The 13,354-nt window shown below is 39.8% G+C and overlaps 1 protein-coding gene and 1 long non-coding RNA gene across 5 annotated transcripts in view; one reads left to right on the top strand and one right to left on the bottom strand.

The window, feature by feature from the left end:
* The window catches only part of MTHFD1L (methylenetetrahydrofolate dehydrogenase (NADP+ dependent) 1 like), a 99,863-nt gene that overhangs the window by 15,128 nt on the left and 71,381 nt on the right, over positions 1–13,354 (bottom strand). For both annotated transcript variants that reach the window (XR_014562497.1, XM_083732245.1), the window contains exons 25-26: positions 9,898–10,005; positions 9,347–9,499 (exon numbers count right to left, since the gene is read on the bottom strand). Coding sequence is in view for 1 of the 2 variants with exons in the window: in XM_083732245.1 (XP_083588371.1) it covers positions 9,347–9,499; positions 9,898–10,005 (261 nt within the window). In the remaining variant the exon portion in view is untranslated. The remainder of the gene's footprint in view (positions 1–9,346; positions 9,500–9,897; positions 10,006–13,354) is intronic.
* The window catches only part of LOC310841600, a 26,942-nt gene extending 13,588 nt beyond the window's left edge, over positions 1–13,354 (top strand). Inside the window, exons 4-8 of one of the 3 annotated variants that reach the window (XR_014562581.1) lie at positions 4,793–4,973; positions 9,276–9,460; positions 10,420–10,487; positions 10,900–11,019; positions 13,059–13,354. This is a non-coding gene — a long non-coding RNA (uncharacterized lncRNA). The remainder of the gene's footprint in view (positions 1–4,792; positions 4,974–9,275; positions 9,461–10,419; positions 10,488–10,899; positions 11,020–13,058) is intronic. The other 2 variants (XR_014562583.1, XR_014562582.1) reach the window with 2 other exon arrangements.

The following is a 13,354-nucleotide window of genomic DNA, read 5'->3' as shown; positions in this document are numbered from 1 at the left end:
TGGAATAGATAATCCCTGTGGTCCCTTCTAACCTGCTTTCATAACACTGAATATACTGGTGACTTACAGACTAGACTGAACCAAAAAACTATAGGGTGTGGCAACCACATTGTAAAACAGTATCAGCTAGTACTAGTGAACTGAACATTTAGATATTCAAACGTAAGTTAGTGACATTGTCAAACTAGACAATCAGTGAATGCTATCAAATCAAGAAGGACTAATTTTGATGGCAAAAGTTAGATTTCATACATGGAATCTAGGTGCTGCTGTCAGGTACCAGATCAATGGTATATCTATTCTTATCTCAGAGTCAAGACTAGGAGTCCCCTGACACTGTGAACCACTCCAAATCACATCCCGCATTGGTATGTTTGAGGGAGGATACTGTAAGGCATCAATGGGAGCTTGTAAAATGTGAGACTGCAACTTGATCATTAATTGCTCAGGTCAATCTCTGGATACCTGAAAGTGTACGGCAAGGCAGTCTACTGTAGCAGCACCTGCTGCATTTCAAAAAACATATTTATGGTATTTATCAGATTTAAATGATTAATCAACATTTAGGGACTAAAATGGCCAACTAGTAAAATGTAATTTATTTGTACAGCTGTCCATTTCTTTCTCCTTTAATAACACTGTATTTAATAATATCTTGAACTTTTTAAAAGACACACACACATGTCCTTTCTAAATATGTATTTTTTGTTCTCCTATTTATTATTATCATTAGTAGTAGCAGCAGTAGTGGCATCAATTTTATACAGTGTATAACGTAACCTAGCTACTTACTTGAGTTACTGAGATAGATTACCTGGAGTTACTTTTCTATTCTGTTTATATCTGAAGGATTACATCTTAAGCAGTGCCATGTGACACATTGATTGTTTTTCTTTGCTGACTACAGTAAAAAGCAGAAAAGCAAATCATGAGGAGTAACTTGCTAAAGATAGAGAAGTAAACTGAATTACAGCTTAAGCAGGAAGTCTAAAATATGTTAGGAGGTCATTTGGCTACCAAGCCAGGAAAATGATATTACGGTAGAGAATTAACATTCTGCAACAGTCATCTTGCAAAGGCCAAACACAAACAAATGCATCATTAAGAGGTTTTAGAGCAAACCAAGGAACCAAATGAGATAATACTTTAGGTACTTCTAATATGGAATTTTATGTTTTCTGGTTGTTGTTCACTTTTAACGTTCTTTCTTCTAGCCTAAACATACCTGTTGTCATAATCTTCATGCATGCCTTGCATTCCAATTGCCTCCTCCTTTTCCTTGCTCTCTTCCAAAGCCACTTTAGTCTTTTTTTTTTTTTAAGTGTCATGACCAGAACTGAGCACAAAAACACCATCTGACATTTCACGGAAATGGAAATCAACTGACAAATCTGAATGTGATCTAGTACATAAATGTTATAAACATTCAATTATATCTCCTTCAAGTATCTCATGACTCAAGTCTTTCACAACTAAAATTCACCTTTGATCTGTTGTGCTTTGTTTTGCCTTTCAGGAGGTGCATTCCTGCATTCTGGATAACTTTAGAGCATGGGTTTAAAAAAATATTTCTAATGCACTTACAGCACCTTCCTTTCATTTCTCTAAGGAGATATTCCTGATAAACAAATGCTTCCAAATTCCAAGCACCAAATTCCAATGGCCCCACCATTAAGTTTCTTTTTTTATGAATATTTTTAATTGAAATTTTTCGACATAAAATCCGTAAGAAACAAACTAGTTTACAGATCAACAATATTAAAAAGCCAAAAAATAAAAAACAAGAGAAAACAGAAAGGAGAGAAAGGGGGGGGGGGAAATACCTATAAGGCATATACTATATTTATAGCATATTTATCCTGCCATTTATCTGCATGCAGAGAGTTAGACCCTCCCATCTCCCAGCTGGGGACCTATTCTTCTCCCAGCCTCTCACCCTGGATCTGTTAGCCTGCCACCTAAGTTTCCAACTTACTGTTCAGTAAGGTGAGGAAGCTGTGTGGGTGTTTAATGTATGCTTCAACAGAAAACATTCTTTATGGATCCCAGGCACATGGTAATTGCAAAGCGGGCAGTGGAGGAACATTTGGTTCGATGCATAGGCCCTGAAGGGTAGGGAAAGAAAGTATGACTGAAATATAAGGAAGCTGTCTTATACTGAGTCCAACCACGGATCCATCCAACTTAGTATTGTCTACGCTGATGGCAGCAGCTCTTCAGGGTATCAGACAGGATATTCCCTGCCTCACCTGGAGATGCTGTGGACTGACTCTGGCACCTGTGTGCAAAGTCGGTGGTCTACCACCAACTTAAAGCTCTTTCCCTTTTCTGTACAAGTGAAACACTGGGAATTCTTTTTAGCATTGATTAATTAAAATATGTTAGCATCATAAAGGGCCAGGTGAAATTGCTTTTGAGGTCAGATCCATCCTTTCAGTTGATTACCTCTCACCAACATCAGTGTTTAAAGAGACTCTCCCTTCCTTCTTGGCTTTATGCTCTTAAAAAAGGAAGGAAACGTAATCTGGTTTGCCTCTACGCCAACATCTGTAGGCACAGCATAGATAAAATGATCTGATTGATTGATTGATTGATTGATAGATACCCAAAACATGATTGATTGATTGATTGATTGATTGATTGATTGATACATACCCAAAACATTTTACAAACTGGGTCAGATACCTGTAATAATGTGATCAGCTGAATAAGAGACTGGTATTAATAACGGAAACTCACTGAATTTAATGGCATGCAATGACTGGTACTTTAGTGTGAGTCTCTCGGAAGCCCATCTTCCTATGTCCAGTGCAAAGATAAGCACAACTCACTCATTCTCCCTTGGTTCTAGTACATTTGCAAATACATCTTCTCTTCAGACTCCCCCCAAGATCACTGTAAGCGGGGTTTTTTGTTTTAAAAAACACCATTGAAAGAACTGTAAAGTACAGCTACAGCTTCATTACAATTCTTACGGACCCCATATTGGGATGTCATCTGGATTGTGTCAGCCTTTGGAACTTTCATTCTGACACACATATATATTAAGTGGTCATTTGTTGGAGATTAAGGGATTAAAATGGAAAATGACAAACAACAAATACACTGTCATAATTAACCCTGAAAAGCTAGGGCACTCAAGCAAGACACACTCTGCGAACCTTAAAATGTGACACCCCCGTCCCTTCTTACTGCCTAGAGGGGGAGGATGGACTAGTCAAAGCAGAGTATTAACAGCTGCCACCACCCCAGTCTCCTTCCTTCAAACAGACTCAATTGACTTGTCATTCAACCACCCAGCAGTGATTTTTGCCAGCCTTCTGTGGCTGCTCCGTGGTGCATTGTTTGCTCACGCTTTCCCTCTGGGTAACGAAGTGAAAAGTCTTACAAAAACCATTGCTGGATGGTCAAATGTAAGTCTGGCTGCAGCAAGGAGAAAAGGATTGTGGCAGTGAGTAGAAACAGCAGCAAGCTGGCAAAAATACACATTCGCTGCACATGAAGCAGAGCTGACCTGTCAGGTAGCAGCTGGAGATGAGTTGAGACTGAATGCACAAGACAACAGATTGATCAGTGATCAACAGCAGCAGCGGCTTCAAACCTGCCTATCTAGACGTGTCACTATCCTTGTGGCAAATTTGCCACCAGTGTTGTTGCCATGGGTAGTCTTGGAGTGGCTAATAGGATAAACAATAGTGAACAGTAGGTTTGGTAAATGTAGGAAGTTGCTGTCCTTCAATTCCCTTCTTTCCATTCCCTGTCTGGAATCCAAAGGAAAGGAGTAAGCTTAGCGGTGCTGACAACTTCCAACATATTTAGAAATGGTTTCACCCTTTCACCAAACTGAAACTCCCCATTGTTTTGAGGTTGTGTAATCTGTGCATGTCATAACATGGTCATAAGATTAAACTTGGTGAGCCAAGCTATGGGAGTAAGCAGATGATAGACTATGCTGACCCTCAATGCCTGATCTAGTTATCAATATTTAAAACAGATGGGTCCCTCCACTTCCCCCCAAAAGAACTGCTATTGAACTAAATTGGTTTGGTTGTGATGAAAGTGAAGATCATGGTTACATATAAAATGATTTGAAGTAGAGCTTTGTGCTTTGATCACGCTTGTGTTCAAATGATGAATAGGACAAGTTTCAGAGCCAAAAGATGGCATTAGTTCAATCAGATTTTCAAAGCCACCAAATGATCTTCCCGATTCTCATTCAAACAGCTACCCAAGATGTGTGCTGAGATCACCTCAACATGTTTGAAAATACATCAGACTATGTGTTGCCTCATTTCTGTCATCAGTTTCTTTCCTCTAAAAAGTTGCCTTCAAACTGTAAGAAAGCAGAGTTTCCAGATGATCAGTGAACTCTGACAAAGTGAAGAGATCTCATAATGATTGTAAACTTATCTGGAATTCATAAAAAATTTGAGGCACAGCAGAATACTTTTTCCTTCATTCTGCTGGGTTACTTTTCCCAACTGCTGACACTCTTTAAGAAGCAGTCAAAAAACTAAAAGATGAAGCCCTAATCTACTGAAAGCAGTTGTGCTTAGGGTACTTAAGACAGAAAAGTGTTCAACAGTTAAGCAAGTATATTTGTGCCCTGGTCCAGTCATAGTGACAGACAACTAGCACAATGGCGTGCAAGCAGAAAGCACCTCCACATGGAAGCAGGAGCTCCACAGTCTACAAGTTCTAGTACCTTACCGCACAACAGAATTAGAATCACTTTTATATATTAAAGTGGGAAATGATAAACCAGGGTTAACCTTTTATTTTCTTCCTACAGGCATTTATTTTTCAGATAGTTCCATGAAACTCGGAAATTAGCCCCTTTCCACTTTGTAATACTCCCTCCTTGCATTCCTTTCTGAATGAACTGGATAAGAGCAAAGATGGCTGTCTAGTAATGAAAAAAGCAAGAAGAGGGACTCTCCTGAGGAAAGGAAAGCCTTCACATCAGTACAAAGGCATGCCAAAACTTTCTAGCAATGGATTAGATAAGGAATGTGAGCTGACAGTTTTCCTGGCTGTAAGAGAATGGAGAACAAGTAATAAGATATGATCAGTAGAATAAAGCAGCCAGACCTCATGGGTATGAGAAGCTTTGGAAATGATTCAGCCAGGATTGGTAACTGGCAAAATAGTATATAGCAAAATAGTATATACACCAGTGGAGGCTGGTCTATTAGGATGGATTATTACTATTACTACTACTACTACTACATTTGTTAGTTGATTTTTCTTGCTCAAGGCAACCCAAAGCAACGTACAAGCAAACAATGCCACCACCACCCCCAAATCCCACATAGATACATGAAAACCAAGAAAGGTACATTAAAAGCATCATCCCACCCACTTCTAAAAGGCCACAGATAGTTCAAGGCCAAAGGCCTGGTTATAAAGGAGAAGTTTTTGCCCAGTGCCTAAAGGTATATAATGAAGGTGCCAGGTTTTCTAAAAGGGCAAGTAAAAGAGCACTGCAAGTAAAAGAGCAGCCCATGCTGCCACAGACATTGTACATTGCATATCAGTAAATAAGAATTTTAAAATGTTCTGGAGGAGAGAATGAACAAAACTTCAGTGCCCAAAGTTGGAGTGTGTCATTGTCTCATTTCCCCTTAAACTTTCCCTCTGATATTTCTGGCCTCCAAAAATGAACACATTCCATTCTTTATGTCAAACTTATCAAAATTAAACTACCACCAGCTGCCAAAACAGCTACGGGGTGGGAAGCATTGTTATTATATTATAAAGTGCTGCTAGCTAGCTGTGGGACTTTTTCCCATCTACTACAACAATACAGTATAATAAAGCCCAACATATGCAAAAATATTGCACTGAATAGTACAGTACACATGGCGATTAAATAATAAACATGTATGCTACCCTAACACATTATATAATTAGAACCAATTGTCAGAATCAACTGAAAGTAGTCTGGAATGTAAAGCAGGAAATGAGAATACTGTTTTCCTATTGGACTCAGTGCAAATGACCTTTATAATGCAATTATACTGAAATAAAGCCTACTTTACCATAGTGCTTAAGGTTATTATGAGAAAGTTTTCACACATCCAAACACAACTAACTATACAACTTCTCCAATTATAGAATTCCCCCTCAATTTTTACAATTCTATCAAGTGCACAAATGAACATCTTGTCATTCAGAGCATGTTTTTCAGCTGATGAGTTTTCAAGAGGAAAATAATGACACATACACGCATGATAGCAATGTGTTCTCAGTTACCAACTTTGGGGCAAGCAGCATGGAAGCAAGTGGAGATATCTGATCAGATTGCACACTGAGAAAGCGATAGTGAAAACATAGGGCTATATTCAACTACGTAATCATTGCACTAGTAGAAGCCAGCGCAACAGTCCCCCCTAGCACAGCAGGACTTCCCCCTTCCCCCCCCCACTTCCCAAATCTGCTGTGGAGGGTCAGGAGAACCCCAAGAACAGTTGGATTATGCTTGCCTGACTGAACAATCACCTTAGCGCTATGTTGAATTCAATCCACAGTGTACTACCAAGCCAGTCTTTTGCAATAAAGTGTAGGCAGTGGAGCGTGCACTTAAACTGCATGGCTGGTAAGCAAGGGACTTTGTCACCTCTTGGCCCTCCTTGCATTCTGCACTATATAGATGTTTGGTGGCATGCTTTGAAAAGAAAGATCTTTAACAGAGAAACCCTTAAGTAAACTTGCAACAAAAAGGTGCAATCTTTTCCGCTCCTTAGATTATTACAAGGAAACATTTTAACCAGCAGATACTCAGATTTGCTCTCCTGTTTTAAGAAATATAGTTAATACTTTGGCTAATAAACAATCTATTCTAAACTGATGCATCAGTAAACATTAATGGATAACATTTGAAGAGAAAATAGATAGCTGAAATACCTTTTTTTAAAAAAAAAAATTCCTTCCCCCTTTCTGTCAGTAAAACATGACTAAATAGGGTACAATGAACAGTCTCCTAATATTTAGTTATTTTTTAATTTTTAATTACATTGATAGTTTGCCTTTCTTCCATTAGGTAACCAAAGGCAGATATCCAAGCACTGACCAGACTTACTTAGCTCCCACAAGTTTATGGCTTTGTGTACCTTCACTATAAAACCAGAATAGCATTAAAGTGCTGGAACATCAGTGTACAGTTTAGGCAGCTACATTTCATTGCACTAAGAATTTAATGCAATGCATTTTATTGGTTCCCTATTGATAAAATATTTGGGTTGTACGCAACAAAGCTGTCCTGTTAGCACAAACACTCTGGCTTGCACAATGGAACTTTCCCCCTCTCTCTCCACACCCAAAATCTGTCCTGGGTTTCTCCCAACTAGAGATGTAAAATTGGCTTGATAAGAGTGACTTCAAAAGCTGGTACAGTGAAATGTTTATCTTGCCCCTATACAGAATGCAGCCCTGCATTGTCTTTTAATGAGTGCTGTCACAAGAGTAAGCCAAAGTTGCATACTTAAGTACTGTATGGAATACACCACCATAACAAAAGCAGATTAACAGAAAATGTGGGAATATACAAAGCTGCAATAACTTTTGGGCGGAGATGACTCTGTTTGCATGCACTAGAGAATCCAGTGATTCTCCACCCAAACATAACTCACCAATGACCTCACCAGTTTCCTAAACACACTCAACAAGGCTTCCTGCCTGTTCTCTCTATAGCCAGGCCATGATCTCAACAGTCCACCTGTGAGTATATGGTAGTGCCTCCATCAGGGTCAAAAGTCATGCCAGTGTTAATTAAAGCGCCCCCTCGCCCCCGTTTTACTGCCTACTTCCTCTGATAAAGCCTGGTACATTTTTTTCATAAAAAGACTTCCCCATTGCACACGGAATTCCCATTGCAGGAAGAAGTAAAGCAAGTACTGCTTATTTTAAAGGACAGTTTATTATAAAGGAAGTTCCAAGATTATAGCTTGCTTTAAATTTATGCATTACAGGAATATGCATGTGCAGCCAACCAGAATATCATTAATTCCTCCTCACATCTAGCTTATAAAAGCAGGTCTGACAGCCAAAAGTGCATTGTGTGGGCATGGAAGGGGCTAGACTTGGCCAGCTCATATCCCTGTGACTTCAGTGAGGCTTAGTAGTAATTCAGCATTTCAACTTGCTCATAACATTCCACGAAACATGAACACATTTCCCAAGAGCGCACAAAAGGGCTGAAGTCACATTATGGATTACCTCCCTCTGCGGAAATGTTAACAATTTACTGTGCTTGTGGTGAAAGGAATGTTTCCTGATCGTGTACATCGAAAGCACACCCCCAAGGCCAGAGAGTCCTCATGACAGAATTTCCTGAACTCCAAAAACACATCTAGTCAGGAATCACTTCCTTCCTTGCTCCCTTTCACTGGTAATGCAGAACAATAAGTCAGATACTCTCAGTCACTCCCCAATGTGTTGCTAATGTGAGGAAGCCAGCTTGTACTCTGGGATAATGAGATAACACCGCCAGAGCACTCTCTTTTTACTTGGTGCCTGGGTTCCATTTCTAGCACAGCTACATAAGAGGTCTTCCAATTAGAAATAATCAGTGCCAAGGAACAGTATCATTAAAATGTATAAAAAATCAATCAATCGACGAGAGCAACAAGATCAGTCTGAAACTTAAAAAGGGGAACATATATGCTAAATATGTTTTGTAAAGGACGAAAAGCTTACATGAGCAGTTTTCTCAAGCTAAAAGAAATGGACAGGATCCCACAAGGAAGACTTGTGAGCTGGCCCAGCTGAATTCTTCCCTTTACAACTGATCCTCGGGAAATACGCTAAATTATTATTATACGCCCTGTGGAACGCCCTCCCATTAGATGCCAAAGAAATAAACAACTATATGACTTTTTAGAAGACAGCTGAAGGCAGCCATGTTTAGGGAAGCTTTGATGAATTATTGTATTTTAATATTTTGCTGGAAGCCACCCAGAGTGGCTGGGGAAATCCAGCAAGATGGGTCGGGAATAAATTATTATTATTATTATCATTATCATTATCATTATCATTATCATCATCATCAGAAATTGCTCTCCCCGCAGTTTCAAAAGCAGCATCTGGTAACTGCTATTTGAAGTCAAAAAGCCCATTTGGGTATGTGAAACAAATTTTACACTTCTTTAGATCCTAGTCCATATACGTTGAGATTACAATGTACTGGTGTAACTTGCAGGCTAAGGCACTTTCTGGTAGGTGGTGTCATATTGTTATTTATATTTTATGAATTTCTATACTCCTTTATATCACAGAGCTCCCAGGAAGATCTTCATAGCACATAACAGCTAAGACAGAGATTGAGAATGAAGTGGACCCTACTCACCGTTCCCACCAGTGGATAAATGAAACCAGCTCCAATACTGGCTCTCACATCACTAATCGGCAGGATGAAGCCAGTGGGGACACCTTTCTTCTCAGGCATGTGAGAGAGGGACAGGTGAGTTTTTGCCATACAAATTGGGAGATTTCCAAATCCCTGACAAATGACAAATGGAAAGGACAAATTACTGCCAAGTTTGTATGTACACTGTAATAAAGGAACAACACTCCTTCCAAGATCCTGTGCCAAAATAACATTCTTCAATGAATATAGCTAAATTCTATGACTAGTAAAAATTAATGGAGTACAAAAAGAACTTGGGCCCATGCATACTTTTTTGTGGCCCAGTGAATGTGTATGCACATGCTGCATCACACATGCTTTTCATGCTAGTGAACTGTATGAACTGGACCTCTCATACTCAGAACATTAGAAGCCCTCACTATAAATTGGATAATTCTCATTCATCATCCAAAAATATATACGCAATTTATAAAACAGTGGGGAGTGACCCCTACAATATACCCCACAGCATACACCTTTATTGTTTTTACCTGCTGAGTGTAACGATTTATCTGAGATTGTGCTGTAGGAGACAGCTCTATATCCTCTGCTCCATAGATTTTCTGTGCTATCATTCTTATTTTTTCAACAATGGGAAGCTGTGGAAACAAAGAAGATGACAGAATGTTAACACACATTGCCAAGAGTCTTAAGACACTCTCCTGATAATTATTTCAAGATAATTATTTCAACATTTTATATTGCCCAAGAAAATGTGCATAATTCAATGCTAATACAGTGATACCTTGGGTTACAAACACTTCAGGTTACAGACCCCACTAACCCAGAAGTAGTACCTCGGGTTAAGAACTTTACCTCAGGATGAGGACAGAAATTGCGCGCCAGCAGTAGCGGGAGGCCCCATCAGCTAAAGTGGTACCTCAGGTTAAGAATGGTTTCAGGTTAAGAACGGACCTCCGGAATGAATTAAGTTTGTAATCAGAGTTACCACTGTACTCCAGAAAATCGTTTTCTAATATTCCCTAGCACTGAATTTGCCTTTTTTCCACAAGCTGCTGCACACTGGGGTGACATCTTCATCAAACTAACTACTACAATCTCAAGGTCTCACCCCAGGTCAGTCTCCACCAGTTCAAACCCCTTAAGAATATATGTGAATTTAAGTCTTGTTGCCCTGGCATGCATAACTTTACACTGATTTGCATTTGCCATTTTGTCCACCAATTCATTGGGTTTGAAATGACCCTGAACCATGTAGGACCATCAACAAACTTGGTCACCTCACTCACCCCTAACTCCAGATTGTTTATGAACAAGTGAAAAACTTCAAGGCCTCTGGTCTTTCTTCTTATGGTTCATCTTTAAAATGGACTTAGGACAGGACAGCCCTCTAAAGAGAGGACTCTCCTCTGCTTGTAATGCTGCCTGTAAGGCCTTCTTAGCTAGACTGGCTTACAACAGCTGTGGTTAAGCAAGTGTAAGGTAATTTTAACTCATGTATATTTAACTATATATAGTATTTTATTATATAGGTACTTTCTCTTTATTGCAAGTTTGTCAACCACTTTGAAATGAACTGGGATAGAAATGAGAATAAATACCCCCCCCCCAGGAAAAGAGGATAAAAGGATGAATGAAAAATCTGAACACAGGTACGAGTTAACACAAGTAAGGCTCCTCTTTCCCCGCCCCCTGGCCACGTAACAGCAGTTACCTCAGCTACATTTCATTTTGTGATTAAGGAGACGCTATAGTGAAAGCCTGATCCTCATAGCAGAGGGGATTTTACAGCAGGATGCCTTTAAATCAATAGTGCATTGATCAAACTGTGACCAACTCATGCTGCACAAGCTTTGATTGCTGCACTTATGCCTGTAAAGCACTTACAGGATCCCTTCGATTAAAAGTACCAAAGAACATAATGCTTCATTGCTTTCCTGTAAAATGACAGGGCTTAACCTGATCATTATCCAATTTGAGAAGAAACCTCGTTATCACATTGCTTTCAACAAACAGAGAAATTCCCACCCCCTCCTCAAACATACATTCAAATAAAAAACACAACATTGCTTAATTTCCCCCTCTTTGTGTTCATTTTTCATTCACATCCTATCCTCTCCGTTTATCTTTACATGCTGTGTGTCACTACGCTGGCAAGGCCTGTCAGCAATGCCGAGGGTAATGCTGCCAATGAGGAATTTTCCCCAAACCAAATACCAGCTTCAGAAGAGGAATTTTCTCAGGAGAAGAGCAGGGAAAGGGTTAAATTGTTCCTCTACTCCTGCTCTGATACCATTAGGGAACACACAAGTCTAGCAGATGCAATTTGCTCTGAAGCAAAGATGCACTTAACTTCTTATGTTTTTTGGCTCTAAGAGGAGGAGGATAATTAAACTCACTCAGAAATATTTTCCTTTTCTTTTGTGAACTTGAAATTGTGTCTCTTGGAAGAGTTGTTACTTTCAAGTATGCTGAAAGATGCAAGGTTTGAGAATATTCTTTAAATTGACCCTTTTAAATCCAATAACTTGATCTAATTTTTTTTAGGGCTGAGCAAAGTGTTTGGAAGTAAACACTTTGGGCTCTAAGAGGGACCTTTGGGAAGCCCAAGATGTTTCACAGAAACAGACCTTTTGCACACTGGCTTAACTACCCTAATTGTGGGCAGCTCTCACTTTAGCACTTTTGTTTGTTTCTTTGGGGACGAAGGAGTTAAAAATCAGTAGTCAAATCTAACACGTCAAATGACAACACTGTCACGGGCAATTTTTTTAACAAACAAAATCATGTTGAAGCAGCAGGTAATTGGGTTCAGGAAGGAACCAAAAGTGAAAAGGCTTATTTTACTGAACAAACATATTTGTAAAATGTGTCCCCTATTTCATCTCAGCCTCTGTAATCCATATAGTTTAAGAAACTGCTCCTAATACTTAACCCTGTGTCTGCCTGAAGATCTTACGATATCTTATTGATAATAATCTTATTGCACTGCTTTTGTGTTGAAAATAAGCAACTGATGTCATTTTAAGTACTATCACCTGCATTTCTAAATAGCCGGATACAAATATGGCTCAACAAAATCTAGTTCATCAGTTACCAATAAAGATCTTACCAGCATCCCCTTATAAAAGCCTACATACAGTAATTGTTACCACTGTTGTAATAGAGTCAGAAGTGTTCTTGGGATCCCAGTAAGAGGACACATTGCTTCTTACTAAACAACTATTCATATAGAGTTGAGGCCTAGAACCTTAAACTACAGCCAGCCACAGTACCTACAACAACCAGGGGGATCTTTTCCCCCATGCAGCCTCTGGGAGGCAGATGGGCCTTCCTACAATGATTAGCTCTTTACAGAGGCATCACAAGGTGGGTGTCACCTCCGAGGAGGGCGACAAAATGCTGTGTGACAGTCAACGGCTTCCCGCTGCTGAAATGGTTTGCCCTCAGCTGTATGGTGGCTGGCAGGCTCCTCGTCCCCCCCCCCCAAGTGAAATAAAGTCAAACCATTGTTACAGGCAAAAAAAATCAATGGGGGGGTGACAATAAATTTTCTGCACTGGGTACCACCTGACCTTGTTCTGCCACTAGCTCTTTACTTACTCCAGTTCTAGGCCATGTATTTTAGCACAGTCCCAGATGGGATAATTGCATTTCTTCCTACACCAGAAAAGTGCCCCTACTTTTACAGATCTGTTGTTGCCACATCTCTCTCTTGAAAGACAACGGAGTGCACTTCCAGGGATGAAGTTAAATGACTGGAGAATCACAGCGCCTGCTGTGGCTGCAGAGACCAGTCACTCGTGACTGCTGCCTCCCGTGTTGTTTTTGCTGCATGAGCAGCACCAAAGTGCCCACGCCTGGGCAGTGCGTCTGGAGGTCCTGGACTCCCCTTACAAACCTAACTTGTAAATATAAAATCTGTCAGTGAGACTACAACAAGCCATGAGTAGCACAAATAAAACCAGCTCAGGGAATAAACTAGAA

This window comes from Podarcis gaigeae (assembly GCF_964106915.1).
Source record: "Podarcis gaigeae genome assembly, chromosome: 3".
NCBI lineage: Eukaryota > Metazoa > Chordata > Lepidosauria > Squamata > Lacertidae > Podarcis > Podarcis gaigeae.
This window is presented reverse-complemented; position numbering and strand designations above follow the sequence as displayed.